At 38.5% G+C, this 20,199-nt stretch overlaps 1 protein-coding gene across 4 annotated transcripts in view; it reads left to right on the top strand.

The window, feature by feature from the left end:
- grh (grainy head) overlaps positions 1 to 20,199 on the top strand; it is a 558,597-nt gene that overhangs the window by 508,905 nt on the left and 29,493 nt on the right. For all 4 annotated transcript variants that reach the window (XM_065231285.1, XM_065231293.1, XM_065231277.1 and 1 more), the window contains one exon: positions 5,862 to 5,918. In XM_065231285.1, the coding sequence (XP_065087357.1) occupies positions 5,862 to 5,918 (57 nt within the window). The remainder of the gene's footprint in view (positions 1 to 5,861; positions 5,919 to 20,199) is intronic.

Below are 20,199 nucleotides of genomic sequence, written 5' to 3' on the forward strand. Positions count from 1 at the left end.
GGACAGGTTGAACTTCGAGCCGTCCCTCACCCAATAGTACAGCAGCAGTAGCAGTATCTCTCGCTCTCTCTCTCGCTGTGTTTCGATCGGTCGATCCAATCTATTCATCCACGCTATTTTGACGGGTTGTTTGTTGAATGTATTATAAAATGGATGAAATGTTTCTAAACATTTACTGATAGCAGATAGTTAGGGTTCCCATGTTTGGTCTTGCGGGTTCCATGAAACTGGAGCAAACGAGGGCAGTGTGTGTTTTCAGGAATTTGGAAGTTGAGATATGTGATACTGTTGGGTAACGATGACCCAACAGAAGAAATTGTTGAATTTATGAGCAACGGATGCCATCACACTTACACAAGTATTTAAGACAGTACCGTTGTTTCTGGAATACTTTGCCAAGATTGTAGTAGCATAGCAGTCCACCAAGAATATTACGGGTGTTTGAAGTTATACAAAATTTGAAATATTGACTAGAATCCAATACTAAACTAACAGAATAATAGGTGGGGACAATCAGCGCATACAAAATTGATTGAACAACCCATATATTGAGTGAGCGGAGTGCCACCAGCTGCGATTTCAGTATCCATTTTCGCCTACAAAACGAAGCGCAGTTCCAAAAAGGTGGGTAAATTTCTGTTCAATATAATGCAAATGGAGCGTCACATAGCATGTAAGTTTACATTATAACTCGTGTAAAGTTTTGAGACATTTCATGAAATGTTGCAAATATTGTATACAAAAGTCCATCTTTGTAAGCAACATTGCATACATGTTGTTCGTTTGCGTGAAATGAAATACAAGTTTACGTGAATGAATGTTTACATCACAATTAAAATTCAGAATTGTTTGTTATGAATGGCGATAAGCTCCAACTCAGATTATCTTATAAGACCGACCCTGTTAGGATGATCTGCAAAGTGTTTGCTTAGAGTAGTGATGATTAACTTTGAAGTCGACATCAAAGCAGCCGGATATTCTTGATCGGGATTTAATCCCAGCTTGGAGCTTACAACCATAAGAGCTTCGATCACCGATGATGCTGGGATCATTTCTCAACTGCAGTAACCAACCATCATCACACTTTGCGAAGATGATGACTTTATGACAGCTAATCGCTCGTGTCGACTCGTCGTCGGGTTCGTCGTTTGCAATAGCATTTCAGTTTTTCAATCAAAGACACAACCAACCATCATCCTGGATAATCTGCGCGCTTAGGATGGATGATAAATCGTGGCGATCGGATGGTCGCTCGTTTTATTGGCCAAGCTGACTCGGTTGACGTTTGTTTGTTTACAACCATAATTACCGATCGCCACCACCGCCGCAGTCTCTAAACGTGGTTGCTGTTTGCCAGGCTAATCTAATCGATTCCCCCACTCTCATATTCATACCTATTCATATTTGTGCAGAAAAGTAGGTAACCTCACCGCCGCCGCATGCTAAAAAATGTTTACATTTATATTTGTTTAGTAGTGTGCTGGTTAAACATGGATGAGGGTGTTGTGAGCTGTGATTGGTTGTTTGTGGCATCAATCATATTCTTACAGGTTGTCTGTCGGGCAAAACATGTTGCCGTTGCTGGAGCGGCTGGTAACAGTGGTTGGTACATTGTAAATCGGCGGGTTTTTAGCAAGTTAAATTAATTGCTACATTAGGAATGGTATTTATTTAACTGAGTTGTTTGGTGATTGTTACAATGTTTGCGAATAATGTTTGCATTGGAAGCTATTAGTTCGTTATCTCTATTCCAAGGAACTACCGAAAACGGATAGTATATCTTTATAACGTTGGTAAATAATAACAGGAATTTTCCAGTGAGAAATTTTCGAACGCGCAATAACCAGACAGTAAAAAAAATTACACAAATTTAAGTTCTTTACTCTCGAATTGAAACTTAGGTTGTGAGAGGATAATTTGAGTATAAAAGGTCAAAGAACATAGAACGAATCTCACTCCGTCTCGAGCAGTGACTCTTTCAGATTCAAATTAAACTTTAAACTTGGTCTATTTAAGCATCTTTTCAAACTTATTTTACCTGAAAAAAAGACTATCATTTGAAAAAAAAAGTTGTTTTTGGTTGCAACCCATCGAACTCACGATCATCATACGACTGATGGTAATAACGCTGTGTACATTTGAGTTGACGGTGAGATGAAGACCACTTCTTTTTACTCATAGAATGACAGTTGCTTATGGGATTTTCGGTGGATTGAACCCAAATAACACAATTCATAGAATCATGTTGAGTAAACTACTTTACAACAAAAACCAGTCATACAAAGGTTATATGAACTGTCATAGAACATGTGTGTTGCTTGGGAAAGGATATTAAACAGTACACCATGTTATGTTTCACACATAGACTGACTGTTGCGTGATGATTCTTCCCATTACTTCATTCGTTCTGCGGATTTGACAATCGATGCAGTGCAAACTCATAATTCCCTCAAAATTGATCGTTGACCCGGGAAAACATCGTGAAACGCACTAGTTTAGCTAGTGAAACGCACAAGTTTAGCTTGTTTAGTTCAACGTTGGTAATAGATCGATTGGTAGCTCAGCAACAAAAATGGAAAACTCATATCTGTTATACAAAGTACAACAGCGTGAGTAACGGAGGGTTAATATCACCTTGGAAGGTGTGATCCGAGGAACAAGAATATACACGAGTGGTACGATTTTCAGGAATCCCGTCCAGCTTCTTGGCTTCACCGGTGACATTGACATCATGGCACGAAACTGAGACGATGGCGGAAACGAACATCAGACTAAAGACTAAAATCAATTAGGATTGGACTCATCATTAATCATCGATGAAAACATACATGAGAGGTTCAAGAGAAGATAATGCTAGCCTCCCACCACGACTTCAGATTGACGGTGATAGAATCGAGGTGGTTGAGGAGTTTGTGTATCTGGGTTTACTGGTGACGGCCAATAATAACACCAGCAGAGAAATTCAATGACGCATTATGGCAGGCAATTGTGCTTACTTTGGACTCCGACGGACGCTCCGGTCGAATGAAGATCGCCAGTAGTCCTCTACGGCAACGCGGCGTGGACTATGCTCGAACGGAACGTGTTGCGTATCATCTACAGTGGAGTGTAGATGGACGACGGAACGTGGAGGAGGCACATGAACCGCGAATCGCACCAGCGAATGAACCACCCATCGTCCATACCGTAAATCTCGGGCGACTACGGTTGGCTGGGCACGTCGTCAGAATGTCGACAGCTCAGCGAAAATGGTTCTCGATATCGAACCGACTAGTACGCGACGAAGAGGCAAGATCAATCGACCTGGTGGAAGGCGACCTATGGAGCCTTCGCAGACTGCGAGGTAGGCGACGTGTAGCCATGGACCGAGTCGAGTAAAGACGACTTCTGTGTACAGCATCAGGCCTTAGCCTGACTGGTAAGGTAAGGTGGGTTCGTCCACTAGAGTATATCGTCTCAACAAGATGTTCTAGCTGCTTCCAATGAACAATCAGGTACTGATCGGCAACGTCCAGACTGAAACCGACTCACAATCCTGAACCAGATGGAATTCCGTCCGTATGCATGAAGGAACACTTAACTTGTTTACTGAAGCCTCTGCGTAATTTCTCTGGATTGTCTTTGAACACTGTAGTTTACCTGACCTGCTGGAAGAACGCCCATGTGTATCCAGTTCATAAGAATGGTGGCATGAAAGATATAGACAACTATATCGTAGAATCACTCCGCTGAGCGGCATATCGATTCTCTTCAAGTTAGGTGTTATGGAACTATTATTTTCTCATGATAAGCAGTATTTCCATGAAGTCCAACGACTACTAACCTGCTATGCTTCACATCATACGATGTTACAAGTAGTTTAGTTGGAAATCTACACCGATCTATCAGCACCATTGCCGAATGAGAACAATCACGCCATCGCCATTGACAAGCCAGCTTGGAGTTAAAAGATCGCTACTATCTTGGTTCCAGTCGTATCTTATCGAGCGCCAACTCAGTGTGTTTATAGACGATTTACAATCGATCCATTTCCTAGCAACATCTTGTTTTCTTCAGAGAAGTCAGCTCGGACCACTAATCTTTTCAATGTATGTGTGAACCGTGTACTAGAGGGACCCTGTTTGTCTTTTATTGATGATCATAAGATTTTCCACAAAATTCAAACACTCGCAGATGCTTTGTTTCTACAACTACAGATCGATGGATTCAGTGAAATATGATAAAGGCTTGATAGCCATTTTCTCTCGCAAAAAAGAGCCCTTAACGTTCAATTATACACTGCTAAGGGTTCCATTTTAAAAACTACAGGATTAATTTAAATACAACACTGATGGCAAGCCCTAACTTTGAATATGACTACCATCTGAAATGTCCGATTCCTCGGGAAAGTTCTTTGGAATCAGATGAAGTTTGGCTGCGTTTTCAGCAACAGTAGCATCTTGTGGACTAATAATGTATTGTCCGAGATGGAGTTACGAAGTCTAATATGATTAATCAATATTCACAGTATTTCTCATCTGTCTGGATACTGGCCCGTGATGATCGCTGGACCGAGATATCGCTTCCGCGATGGAGCATAGACACTGGTCAACGTCTTGTCTTCGGTTGAACATTCTAGTAGACAGTGGTGTATACGCAGTATTGGAACTTATAACCGTAAAATCTCTAAGAATTCCCATTAAAATTGACGCACGCTGAAATACTTAAGATTGATTAAACAGCTTCAAATAGCTGTACGATCGATGATGATTTCAGAGATTTTCAAGCTGTAAGCAATAATGTTTACTACTTTCGTTGGAATAAATCTTCAAAGTTCACTGAAGTTTTCTGCAATATCTATAAACAATTTGCCATCCTTTTGAGCTTCTCAAGCAGTCTGAGAAAAATTAATCAAATTTTGCATGAGTATAAATAGAACAGTTACTAAGTGTCAAATGTATTAATTAATACAAATAAGTGTTTAAATCTTAAAACCTAAGAAATCATTATCGATCGTACAGCTTTTTGAAGCTGTTTAATCAATCTTATTTCAGCGTGCATTAATTTTAGCTAACCTCCATTAGAACCATCCAACTTTACCCACAAATACAGTCCGTGAACCTCTATCGTAGTTACAACTGATAACGCAATCCAGCATAAACTCCGATACTCAACGCCACAGCCATAGGTGTGAATGGGTACAGAAAAGAGGCTTACGCAACGGCTTCGACAATCTCAATCCCACAAATCATACAACAACTCAATACTTTAGCTAGCTATATTAAATTAAATGTACACCTCTCCTGCACACCGCACGTTGTCGATGTTGTGTTTAACGGTCGGTGGTGGTCACCCCAATCGAAGTTGCTAATAGTTTGGTCAATGCAATTGCTGCAACCCGCAACCAGTCACCAGGCCAGTCACACACGGTTGGAAGATGATCAACCGCTCCAAAGAGAGGGCTTTATCAGGAGTCATAATTTTTACACTTCTTCGCTGGTACCACCGCTGATTGTCACAATACGGGGATGGGAGCGAGCAGCAGAATGTCAACCACCAACGACGGACACGGGACGACGGGAACTGTTTATCACTTTTATTAGTACGCGGTTGGTGTAGTTCTTTTTTTTTTCTGACCGTACATATTTCTTTCTATAATTTTACGTTTTGCTACGTTCCAACTCTGATTCGGCACTGTACATGGGTCGTTTTTCATTCCTCGTTTGTTGTGTGTTTCTTTTTTTCTTTCTGCACCGGAATGGTCTTGTTAGCGAGTACTTTATTATTTTTTGCTTGTTTATTAAATTTTATCTTTATTTCTGCGGTCTTACGCGTTGATTTAATTTTCTTTTCCTTTGCTTGCGTTTCTTGTTTCATTCCAGATTAATGTTGCCGTCCAATGTTTAAGTACAGATTTCAGCAGTCAAAAAGGTGTTAAGGTAATGTATTGTTACGGTTATTAGTGTCTAAGTTATGACTTTATATGGGTTTTTTTTTCGTGTCTTTTTTATCTACGAGGGAAAGTAAAACCCAATCAGTACACTTTTAGTTTTGTGCTGATTTCAAGGCGGAAAAGTTTCGGTTGCACAAAGTTGGTTCGGGCTTTGTTTATTGTACATATGTAATCGAAAAAAAAACAATCTTCTTCTAAGAACCACGCATTCCTCCACAGAGATAATACCATTGTGACGAAAATTAACGTGACGCCAGTGTAAGCTCAAAACTACCATCACATAATCAAACGCATGAAAAGCACACCGGCAACATCAAGAAAGGATTAATTCCCAGCATTAAAAACCGGGGACGAATTTTTAATGTTTTGATCTTCCTTTCTGACCTTTCCTTCCTCTTATTTCATTCGCTATCGAATTCATCCGAAAAAAAGCGACAGTCTTTCGATAGCCAGGAACGAATCCATTCAATTCGGAGATTATTTCGGTCCCATTTCTCAGCGTAAGGATCCTCCGGAGAAAGATAAGCAACTCGAAAAAAAAACTTAAATCCTTGCCTTAATTGGATTTCGATTTAATCCTCTTGGGCACCCTCGCCTTCACCTGCGCAATACCGACCCTGCCGGGGCCAAGAAACCAACCACGGAGACCTGATCGCATTTTAACGAGCCTCGAAGCCTATCAGCAGAATGAATGAAATCATCCAAGAACCGTTTGACCTTCATTTACCACTAATTACGATTGTGTGTATGGTGTGTACGTCGTACCTGCCTGAAAGCAGATCATAATGGATGTGTAGCCATTAACCCGTGTAGCAACCGAGCAAACTCACCTGCTTCGCTGATGATGATGATGATGATGCTCCACGATGATGGCCCTTGGATTCAATTACACTACTGCAGCCTCTGTGTAGCCTCCTTTGCCCTTTTACAGAGCAGCGATCAAGAGCCAGAGTGTAAGAGTGATTACGATCACGACTTGCGACTTACGACGACGACGACGACGACGACTCATTGATGGCTGGTCGTTGCGACGACCGGGTTGCCAATATTGACTGCTCCCGGCAAGGACCTACCACTTCGGGGCACACTATGAGTTTGCTCATAGCATAGGCGTGTACTGGTTTTTGCGAGATCATGGCCATTGAAGTTTGAAGATTAAATACATCGAGTCAGATTACTTTTTTTTTTCGATTTTAGCTTTATCGGTCATGGGTTAATCAAGCAGGAATACCGGTGTATAACCAGGAAATTTATTGCAACGGGGAACACTTTGCATGGACCAGGATCTTCAATTTGTATCTTAAATGGGATCTTGTTAAATTTTCACTATGTATCAACACATAATTTCTGTTCATCTATTCATCCATAGATTTTCTCAATCATTTTGTTAGACTAACCCCCGAAATGTCTTCAGAGATTTAGGATTCCCCACAAAAGTCTTATGATTCTTTCCAATATTCTTCAGAAATGTTCTCTATATCAGACTTGGGATTCTTTATAGTAATCTCTTCAGAAAATCATGGATTACAATTCTCATAAATTCTCGTGAGAATTTGCATAAATATCTCACAATTAATTCATTTAAAATATTTTTGAAATATTCCTCAGAATTCCGTTAAAGTTTATTTTAGAATCTTGGAAATCGTATTAGAATGATCTAAGATTTCAGGATGTACACCCCTTTCCCATAGAATTCTCCCAAAATTCCCATTCCTTCCCTTCCCCATAGAGTTCTCCTTGATACTATTCTCAAAATTTTCAAGAGATTCTCCTTGTGTTGCGTATTCAACCGCTCGACGATCCCCCCCCCCCCTTGTGATATTGTTGTGTGTTTGTTTGTCATTCTTCCGGTTTTTTCTCTAACACGCCCGTGTTGTCAATGAGCACAGTCACAATCAAGGAATCAAAAATATCTCCAAATGTCAAAATGCCAAGCGATCAACGAACCGAATGATAACGCTATGTCAGAAATTGAGTGTGTTGCAGCATGTGGAAAATACAGCAACTGTGCGTTTCATTTGCTCTGCTGAAAGATCTGTGCCCATCGCCATTGTTTGCAACACCTTGGAAATTCCATGGAATTCTATTGATACTCTTTCCCTGAAATTCTTCTTGGAAATCCCTAGAAACTCCCTTCAAAATACCTTCGGCCTGCTACTTAGAATCCCCATTGAATTCTCCTGACAATTTCGTTGAAATTCTCTCGTAATTCTTCAAAATTCAGCTGAGAACTCCCTTGAAACGGTAAAAAGGTAAATGAATCATTAAACAATGACGATGTTCCTTAATAAGTAAAAAACAATCTCCTTAAAATAGATCGGGTTGCTCCTTAAATGATTGATCAAAATACGTTAAAAATCTTAAAATGCTCAGTAAATATTTAAAGTACGCTCCCTAAAATAGAGAAAACTGTACATTAAGCATTTGAAAATGCTCCTTAGTATGCACCGCTTTGCACCATTTTGAAGTGTAATTGTACCATATATCATCGGAAAAGCTGCTGTAGAAAGGTTAATAAGTGCCATGAAATCAGCTGAAATGTTCAGTAAATCATTGTGTGCATTTGAGCATTTTTACTGAACATTTCAGCTGATTTCATTGTACTTATTAACCTTTCTACAGCAGCTTTTCCGATGATACATGGTACAATTACACTTCAAAATGGTGCAAAACGATGCATACTAAGGAGCATTTTCAAATGCTCAATGTACAGTTTTCTCTATTTTAGGGAGCGTACTTTAAATATTTACTGAGCATTTTAAGATTTTTAACGTATTTTGATCAATCATTTAAGGAGCAACCCGATCTATTTTAAGGAGATTTTTTTATTTATTAAGGATAATTTCATCTATTTTATTGAGCAAAAGTAGGGCTATGTTTATATAATTGCCTTTCTGCAATGAGTTGTTCAAAGGATTTTTTAAATTATCGTACAGGTTTGGGCCGATGGGGCCTCAGAATGTTATGAAATTTTGCCCGTGTATGATTATATGCAGGAATAAAAAATTTAAAACATTCAGGGTGGTTAATTTTCCCGGAAAATTCTAGTTGAAGATTTCGGATTTTTCCGGACATCAAGTACTTTAAAAATTCATAATTCATGAACTATGCATTGTGGCAAGAACGTTTCATAGCGAAATTATAAGGGAATTCCATACAACAGATTATCAGATAAATGTTTTCTACGAAAATTTTCACGGAACAGAAAAATCAAAATGATTTTGTTCATGCTTAAATACTGGTGAATATTTCAGAGAGGTGACTCTTACCGATTTTGAGTTATGATCAAAGCACTAACGGCCCGGAAAATTTTCGTTCAACTTCTCTTATATTTTCAAAGTTCACAAACTTTAAAAATCCATTCAGCGATTTTTTTTTTCAATAACATTTCTCTTGCATAAAAATGTCTTGCCAAATGTTTTTCAGATTATATTTTTTATGGATTGCAAAGATTATATCCTTATGTAACGAAACATTTAAACGATCTCTTATCATTTTCGATTTAGAGTTATTTTTCACAATAAGGTGTTCCTGAAAAAAAGGTTGTTTAGCTCTAAGGCATTTATTTCAAAGCTTTCATGAAAGCCGTTCTCGAGGAATTTGTAAAATTGTTAAATATACCCATTTTTGCCGAATAAAATACATCGATACCCCCGAAAAATCCCGAGATTTTCTTTTTTTAATACGCGCTAATTTACTCAGAATGCTGCAAATACATACAACTTTTCAAGTAATCATTCTAAACGGCATAGCTTGAAGTAAGTTGTTCAAACCAGTTGGAGGTATGTTTTTCGCTGAACTCAAATTAAAAAATAAAATTGCAAATAACTTAAAAAAAGAGATACAAACGGCTTTTTTTTTCAAGTAAAACGTGCGTCTATAAAAAAAAACTTCAAAGTTTTCTCAAAGAACCCTTTCATGAGAAATTATAATTAAAAAGGAAGTTATGATAGAATGAACTGTAACTAAATTTATTTTTTTTTCTTATTTCTTGAATCACCATATCGGGTCTAAATAAAGCAGAGCGTTATTGATTAAAGGCTACCAATGAATTATTCATGAATATTATGAATGAATATGAATATGATTAACGAATAGATTTAAATTAACAATGATTAATGAATAAAACAATTATTTACATGATTGATGATCATAATTTTACATATATGATTAATGATTAAAACTATTCTGAATTTTTTGGGTTAAGGAACAAAAGGTCGAAAGGAAAAAAGTCATAATGACAAAAGATCGAAATGACAAAAGGTCGAAATGACAAAAGGTTGAAATGACAAAAATGGTCGAAAGGACAAAAGGTCAAAATTACAAATGATCGACAGATAAAAAGTCGAAAGACAAGCGGTCTGAAGGGACATAAGGTCGAAAGGGCCATAAGATCGAAAGGGTCAAAAGTTTGAATGGGCATAAGGTCGAAAAGGAAAAAAAAAGTTGAAATTTAGATAGGTCGATAGGTTGAAAAACTAAATCTGATGTATATATTCCGAAACTGATTTGTTATGATAGCAATCTAATTTCCTTAAGTAAAGTATGATTTTAAACTGTTTCTCTTCTTTAAAATCCATTTGTGCTTTAACATTTGGTTTAAGATGACTTGTCAGAACATTATTTTTACTTAATGGTGAACGAAGAAATACGAGTTTCTATCTATTCAATATTTCATTCCTAAAACGACGGTCACTCTTACAAATGGATGAGGTTTTGGATGTCAACATTTTGTCCATTCGACACTTAGTGCCTTTTGACCTTCCGTTCTTTTACCTTCTGTTCTTTCGACATTCTGTCCTTCTGTTCATTTGTTTTTCGACGTTTTTTCATCGATTCTAAAGTGATCTTGAAAAAATTTGTAAGACTGAAAAATTCTATCCATTGCTGTAATGCCAAGTAATCAGAATATCCCATATTTAAGATGATCGTGATAAATGAAATATCATCGATCTTATAAAAATGTATATTACCTGAAAGCATATTCATTTCGGTGACTCAAAGGGATAAAATATACTTCGTCTTCTTTCTGAGAACAAATATGATTCTGCATGTTTGAAATAAACACGGAATTTTGACTGCATTGCATTGTAATTATTCAGTCACTATTTTTATGAAAATTCCATAGAAAATTTAAGAAAATTTTAAAAGCGATCAATAGTAAATTTAAAATGAACCAATGTATTTTAGGGAACAATTCTAGGGTAGTTCTAGGAAGAACTCCTAAAGTGTGTTGACAAGAATTTCAAGGCAATTGTAGAAAGAATTTTAGCACACCCAACACGATGCCCCCGGTAAAATGTGTAATAGAGAATTGGCAGTGTTTGAAAAATTATTGTTCAGCAATTTATCGATACATTTTAAATCTATTAATACCGAATACATTTTTAACGTCTGTAGTTTCAAATGGCTCCAATAGATTTGAAATTCATCAATAAATGGCTGAGTTATTGCATGTTTGCTGTTACACATTTTACCGGAGGCATCGTGTTCGGTGTGTTAAGAATCGGAGTGGTAGAAGGATAATGATATATTGTTTGCCTGCTTGATCGGAATCGAGAAAATACATAACAAATAATTTGTCATTAACATACGTGTATCATCTTCGGCTTTACTTCATGAAGCAGCTTGCCAAAAATTTGGTCGTTTCCTTCTACCGGCCCGAGTTAGCTGTGTTGCAGGGGCTGTTTGTCACGAAAAAAAAAGAAGAAGATTATATCATTATTGCTGTACATTTCTGACAAAGCGTTATCGTTCGGCTAGTTGATCGCTTGTCATTTTGTTATTAGTAGATATTTGCGAATCCTTGGTTTTGAGTATTATTTTGTTTGTAGTTCTAAGGAGAATTCCAATTTGAATGAGTATTCCTAATAAGCTCTGAGAAGAATTTCAAGAGGGTACTGATGTTCAAGGGATATTATCAGAAGAACTCAAAGGGTATTGAATTCAAAGGATAATTTTTAGTGTTTTCTTAAGGGTTAGTTCAAAGGTAATTCCAAGAAGATTGGTATGAAATCGAATTTTCCGGATATATTATAAAATATACTCAAAGGAATTCGTATGATAGATTCGAAAAGCGTTTCTAGAGAATTCTGAGGGCAATTTCAAGTGGCTGATGCCAGATATTCTCAATTAAACTTAAGCAGAATTTCAATATATTTCTGGGGTGGATTGCACTGAAATTCTAAGGAACTGTCATGTGAAGTTCACATATTATTATGAAAATTCTGATTAATGATTATTTTCTAAACAAAATCATGATTAGTGATTATGACTAGCTTGATAAATGTTATGATTCATCACTAACACTAACAGAGAAAATTCAAACCATTTTAAGACTGAATCTAAGAACCTGCATACAGCCAGCTCTCCATAAACCGATATTGAAAGGATCATCGAGTTATTCTTCTTACTTTTCCTTACTTTGACGGTCAACACAAGCTTGTGCCTGCTCTGAATTCAAATTGAATTTTCTGAAAGTTTTTGAGGATAGCAGAATCATCTCTGAGAAAAATTTCAATACAATACTGAAGTGAACTGAATAAGAATTCTAAAGAGCATTTCAGTGAACTTTTATTAGAATTATTGAATGAATCTGCAGAAAAACCATATGATCGATCCAATGGCAGGGTTGCATGTCGGATGTTGTAACTCTATTATTGATCGCGGCATTTGTTGTTGCTGATTTCCAAATTCAAATGCGGTAGAGCCCGGCACCGATTGTGCGATCCAGCATCACATTTGAGCTTAGTCCCCATCCTTCATGTTTCACATATTGTAACGTTTCATCCTGATGTTTTGAAACTCTAAAAGGCGATCCTGGCCTTCTTGATTCATACACCTCCGGCGTCACAGAAAATTTCAAACCCCTACCATACGCCACTGTCGATTCGAGTGACGAGTGAAAGAAGACTCTGCCGCAGATGATCATGATGAATTATGGTAGGTTAAACCTCTCACCACTGCCATCATCCAAAGCACAGGGAGAGCGATCGCGAGGACGTGCCACTACAAGGAAGAACGCATTTGGCGGAAGGGAGCATGATGCGCCATCAGACTCATTTGCCACCATCATCACCACGTTTGAACCCTGGCTGGCTGGCTGGCTGGCTGACTGCATTGAAATAAAAGGATGAATGAATGGAGGATCTCTCTGAAGCAGCTCCAAACGAGCAAACTAAATAATTGCTCATTATCAATTTCAGTATAATTTGCTGATGATGAACAAATAATAATTTAATGATAATGATACCCGCAGGATAGAATCCCGCGGTGAATGGGAAGCCGTGGTTGACTACCTGTTGGTATCGTCGAGTCTGAGGAAGAAAAGGTTACATCATCAGCACAAATAGCTGTGCGCCTTCCATAATCTCAAAATGGGATTGAATATTAATTGGAAAATTTTCCTCTGGCTGTCAAAGTTGGAAGCCGAAAGAGGGCGTATGTCCAATGGTTTTTCCCACCATAAAAGTGGTCTAATCGGGCGGCACTGGGTGAAAAACGTTCGCCACCCGCCAATCAACGCCTTCCACCGCGCGTACGGAGCAAGTAATGATCGGGCGGGCTCAGTTGCAACCATAAGCTAAACGACTGATGACGACGGCGATGATAATAGCCCAAAGGCCATATATGTGTGGCGAGCGGTCCAAACAAACGGTCCAAAGGGAACGAGGTTAAGTGGACTCCTCTCAAGCCCATAAATACCTATTGCCCACTCGCTCTGAGCTGGCTTGATCTCAGGACGACCGACCAACTGACCGACGACGACTACGACGACGGCTCTAAAGAATGGATGATGACAAGCATTAAATTGCTACTCAATCATTCATCCATCGTTAGAGACTGCAAGAGGTACCTTCCAACCTACCGAGAGCAACAGGTCCATCAGATGGGGCGGCGGCGCGCGTGAAGGCAAAAATAAAACAAAACGACTTGCGTGAAAGTGCAAAAATAGTCTTTCGGGGGGCAACTTCTGCCGCCAAGTTACTACTAATGGCTGGAGGTTTGTCGGCGGCAGTGGCGCGTAATCGATGACCAAGAGGTTCGGTCTTTACCGTCTGCGTTTTTGTGTTGACAGCGGTAATCAATTATAACGAAATTATGAACCGAAGGAGGGAGCTAGAGTTGAACACATAGTTCTGCTGTGGTGAGAAAGGGTATAATCTCGCTAAATGAACTTATCAGAAATAACCGAGTCATGGGAGGAAAGCATTCAGCACACCTAAGCTGGGCATTATCTCGGCTACAACGTTGTGCTCACAAATTACGGGGTGGCATTTATGCCTCCTACCAGGCTCGGAACTATCCCACGGTTATCAAAACTTGCAATTTTGACAAGCTAACCTTGCTAGCGAAAGGTTTCAACCAGGATGCAGAGAAAAAAATCTGTTTTTCAACCGTTAATTTAATGTAACTTTGAAAATATTGTGTGTTAAAACTGTTGACACTATCTGAAATGTTTCTCAAAAAGTTATTAAATAATATTCTTTTAACCTTTCCGCGCATAACTTCTCTTCCGCACTTAAGTCACACAGAATGTACCGCCGCAAATTTCATCATCGTCAAAAAGGCGTAAAATGGTATACACCTTCTCGACCAATCAGCACAAAAGTATTATGATTCTCGAAGCAGTAAATTCTCACGCCACCGCATTTTGACTCGAATGAATCCAACACACGAAATGCTCACACGATCACGAACCAAAGATCCAAATTAGCATTTTGATCCACCGTCATTAACCTTCGAAGTAATCGAATAAATATTTAATAATATAAAGTAGCGTTTCTCAATCTATGGGTCGCGACCCACCGGTCGATCACAGAAATTCAATCATTTTGGTCATATGTATTAGAATGTTGTGCACAATCTGTATGAGCTTAAAATTATGCTAATCTATATCGTTTGGCGAATTTCGAATGTCTAAGCCATATTCACAAATTTATTCAATTTTTGGCGATTTTAGGACCTTTTGACGCTTCTCAACAATCCATTTGATGTTTTCAAGATTATTATAACAGTTTTCAGGCCGTTTTAAAGATGTTAAGGTCATTTTAAAATTTTCAAAGCTATTCTAGGCCATTTTAGTGTTTTAAACCCATTTTTGGTGTGTAATCATAGGCTACTTCAGGGATTGTGGGTCCATTTTTAATTACTTACCGATTGAAAGGCTGTTTCAATGTTATCAAAATTATTCGTTTTAAAGGTGATTTCAGTGCTTTGAGGACTTTTTCGCGATTTACTACTTTGTTTTTTTTATGCTACTAGTACGTTTCGATCACTATTTCAATGTTCTGTTTTTGGCATTTTGAAGCCATTTTGAAGTTCCTAAGGTCATGTTGGCCTACAACTTCTATCTCTACACACTCAGAATTTATTGTCGAGTTCGGTAATGTTTATCGAAATCTCAACAGTTGTACTTTCGATAAAACTTTAACCTTCACTTTCAAGCCTATTTTGCTCACAAATAATTTCAAAACACGTTGAATCTTGTTCAAATGAGCAAATCTTGTTGTTGTTGATATTTCCGCAAAAATTACTGAAATCGGTGTGTATATTCAATATTGGTGGGTCATGGACTAATGGAATTTCTCAAAGCGGGTAACAATCGAAAACAGTTTGAGAACCGCTGATATAAAGATTCACCCTCGCTTCGATATCCGACCGCGGCGCGCCGGTCGATGTCGATGATATTTTGTCCTCTTGCCGAAGCATTCCGCGCGCTAATGACTTTTGATAAAGCACTTTGAAGGTAGCGATCATGCTGCAGCCAGCCTTGATCGAATCCAACGCCGACGACCAAGTCGAACACACGGAGCTCATTAACTTCTAATGAGTTTTGTTTTTGGTCGATCAACGATTGACGACCACGGTTCGGTTCCCCTTCGACGAGTCAGCAAAACTGTCAGATTAGTATGGGTTGAGCCCCGAAATTGGCAACAAGGAAATGAAAAAGACACGCCACACATGTGTTTCGGACTGAACGTTCCAAGCTTTCAATTGACATATTAACCCTACCTACGTTCAAATTTAACACTGGATAGAACGTCAAAAGCGCTTTGATTGATAAGTCTAAGTTCTAATTTAGGACGCAATTATCTCATGTCATGATTGATTCCAAGTAAAGCATAGCTCAAAGGGCCTAACACTTCCTGATTCAATCAAACTTTGCTCAACCGAACCGATTGGGACGAGAACGATGACATCAACGACAACGACGAGGACGACGATGGACAGGTGTTTCCCGCAGCGCAAATCGATAAATTGTGCTTCTATACCACACAACCCAGCAAAATGTCAGATTGCGCGCAAGGTCTGATTTATATGTGACACAAGAAGCGTACTCGGGTAGTCACACAGACGTCCTGAGACTGGAAAAAAAAAGACGATGGTAAACAAAAGAAACGTGTGAAAATTGAGATTTTCCAGTTCTGTGGGAGAGTGGGAAGAAGGGAGGACTTGTGACTGCCGAGGTACATGTTTCGGTTTCTCGGGGAATTGCAAAGGCTTCAGCTCAGAAGCAGCCAGCTTAGTGCGCAGCAAGGAAGAAGAACATCGACGGCATCCCCGTCAGCCGCGATATCGACCAAGAAGGATGAATGCAAGCGAACCAACTGGTGGTGGTCCGAGACGCGCGCGCAGGAGGAAGACAGAGAAAATGATATATATTTTAAGTGCTAATCTCGAGATTTATAACGTATAAATTTATCCGCGCCTGGTTATTTATATTCAATTTGTTCAACTTTCTTGTTCGACCGCGCGGCGCACACCACCGAGCTATGCGCGTGTGACACATAGGGAACTTTAGGTGGCCGGGTGTCGTGTAATGGCCGTTATAGTCGTGGAAGGAATTTGTGGGAGAAATTTTGACATATCGCTCAACAGACGTGGGCTTCTAAATAATTGGTATTATTTTTGTTCTGCACAGTTTGACATGGGTGAGGCAGTCATAGTTCGATAGTACTAAAACTTTCAAAAGAAACTTAATACAACGTAAATAGTTATTTTGCCACCAGTTATGTGAGATTTGTAAAATAACTTATGGAGGACGATGGGGTAAGACGACCACCCGAAGCTTAAAGTAAAATTTAACCCAAACTATATAAAATTTCCGTGTTAAATTAAGTGAAGCTTTAGAGTATTTTCCCAAATCACATTGATTTTTAGGGAATTTCCTCTTCATTTGATGATGTTTTATCATGATCCAAAAAAAAGTCTAAATAACGCAAGAAACAAATCATGCTATAAGGTTAGTCACCTCTAAGGGTAAGACGGCCACATAGAAGGTTACTGTTTTACACAAAGTTGTACAGTGGGTCGAGGCCGATTGGATAATTTCCAGTTAATTTCATCATATTGGAAGTTTCCGTTGTTCAGCTGACCAAGACTTTCAAAATTCTGGCCAGCTTAGTTCAGATTCATTTCACTACGTGGCGCTAGTGTGCTAGTGACATCACGTTGATCATCTAAGAAGTTACCATAAGCTGAAAATCTTTTTGATTAAAAAAAAATCTAGAACATTGTTCTTAGAAAAATTTGTTCAGGTGATTGAAACCTGGATGGGAGACAGATTAGTTCACATTTTTCTCAATACACTGTGCTTTTACGTCTATCATCAGGAAAGTCTTTGTCACCTGACCAGCCTTGTCCAAGGCGGCAACTTTCTAGAGAGTCTGGCTTTCGATATATAGAACATACTGAAAGTTCACATTCATACTTGCGCCGTGTAGTGAGAAAAACTGAATACTCCAACTGAAAATTCTCGAAAGTTTTTTCGTTCGACCTCGAAAAATTGATAAGGAAAATCTTCTTGAGCTTCTTTTGATACTGTTGATATTTAATCTATGGATATCTACAACTATGGGTTGTAGGAAGAAATGACGAATGGACAAAAGATCGAATGAAGATGGTCAAACTTCATTCGACCTTTTGTCCATTCGACCTTTTATCCTACAACTATTTCATGGAGTTTGGTAGCGTCGGATTAAAAGGATACTTCAATAGTCCGGTGTAATAGATGCTCTCCCACAGTTATTATGGTGAGCTTTCTACAGTACTGGACAAAATCAATCATACGCCCATATATTTTTTTCTTTGGAGCTCGATATATCAGGTAGATTCAAACATATAATAATGGTTTGTTCTGCAACACACCTGTATGTTTTTTGCTAAAACTGTGCAGGTATAGAATATTCAATATATTGTATGACTTTCTCAATCATCATTTATAAGTTGTTAAAGGAGAATTTCGAGTTGGACAAAATAAATCATACGCCTGATGTTTATTGAAAATCCTTGTTTAATTCAATTTTCAGCTTACATTTTAACACTCTTTTTTATTTGGTATGACCACCCTTTGCTTTAAAAACTGCTTCCAACCGTCTTGGCATACTTTCGACGAGGTTTTGTAGATATCCTGAATCGATATTCTCCCACGCTGCTTCAAGTGCTTCAAAATAAACATTTTTGTTGGAAACCACTTTGTTGTCCAAGGAAGACCACAAACTCTCAATTGGGTTGAGATCGGGAGATTAGGGAGGTCATTCCAGCGTTTTGATCCGATTTGATTTGAAAAATGCCGTTGTTTTCTTCGCTGTGTGCTTTGGGACATTATCTTGTTGGAAAATGTAATTGGATTCCAGGCCAGTTTTCAGTAGCGAAACTTCCAGATTTTCACTTGACAAGTCAATGTACACATCTGCAGTTATTATTCCCTGTATATGAGCCAAGCTTCCAACACCAGACCACGCAAATGCTCCATACCATGATATGTCCGCCTCTGTGTTTAACCTTCTTTTGAATGTATGGTTCCTTAAGAGCGTCACCGGAACCTCGCCAAACCCTTGATCGCCTTTTCTGTCCAAATAACTCAAATTTGCTCTCATCCGTCCACAGAACTTGTTTCCAGAAGTCACAGTCATTCCGGCGTACTTTTTAGCAGATTCCAGTCGCTTCCGCTTGTTGATAAAAGAACGCTTCGATGCCAAACAGCTTTTCAAACACTCTCAAAGTTGCCGGCGAACAGTACGTCGACTTACATTGAGATCCATCGATTCCACGATATGCCTCGACAAATACTTTGGATTCTGCTTAGCCCTTCGAACAATTCTGATGTCATCACGATTACTTGTCGCACGATGACGTCCTTGTCCGGATAAATTCCTCACAATTCCTCGTGTTTTGTACTTTTTCCATTTGTGCTGAACAGCTCCAACTGAGATCGAGTACTTTTCGGCAATTTTCCGTAAAGAAATTCCTTTTTCACGATCGCGAATCACCAAATTTCAAACATCGAGCAAAATCTGCTTTCCCGACATTTTTCACTTTTCAAATGACGCAAACAAATCACAATGGTGCAATGCGCACGCTTCCCGGAACAAGAACTGTCAAATATTACGCCGTGATGCCAAATCTTCAGATTTTGTTTTTATTCGATGGCTAAAAAATAAAATCTTAGGAGTGTATGATTTATTTTGTCCCAGCACAAAAGTGAGCATATATTTATTTAAATTTGTAACAAAAATAACAGAATATTATAACAATTTTCATTCAGCTAATTGAATGCACCATGAGAAATACTTGAACTTTTCTGAATATACTGCTGAAATTGCGTGCAAAATAGCAAAAATATGATGTAATGTACTTTTTTGGGTTGAGCGTATGATTTATTTTGTCCAGTACTGTAAGTCTGTAGCATTTTTGCATTAGTATATTGTATGGCAAGCATAATCATATTCTATGCTATGCCCAGTAGGGTGGTTCAAAATATTGATTTTACTCCACAAAGCTCAATCGATTCTAAATCAGATCCTAATAATTCTCCCAAAATCGGAGATGAACCAGCCTGCGACTGAAATTCTCCTAAATTATGAAAATCAATCAAATCAATTCTCCCAAAATACGACCTCATAGCGAGCTCCAGCATTTAAGTTTATATGGGACTTACTATGGGGAAAATGAACTGTTTGTTCTCCTTCCCCTAACCTTTCTTATAGTAAATTTTCTCAGCTACAACTTTGCTGAATACCAGTTTTTGACTGAACGTTTTGATAATTTGTGATAGCAGTCTGGATTTTTAGTCCTGTTAGTTGTATGATCAACAAAAAATCAGCTGTTGACGTCCTCGGCGAGAATCCCTCTTCACCTGAAGATCTGAACACCTTGCTCGTTCAAGTTTAGGCCAGCTTTAAGGACAGTGATTTCGGATGATCCTATAGAGTTGAAGGCCGTAAAACCTACTATTTTTTATTGAAAAAATACTTCTGCATCTT

This window comes from Ochlerotatus camptorhynchus, unplaced genomic scaffold (assembly GCF_037179485.1).
Source record: "Ochlerotatus camptorhynchus isolate MF236.1 unplaced genomic scaffold, CSIRO-AGI_Acam_v1.1 ptg000033l, whole genome shotgun sequence".
Lineage (NCBI taxonomy): Eukaryota > Metazoa > Arthropoda > Insecta > Diptera > Culicidae > Ochlerotatus > Ochlerotatus camptorhynchus.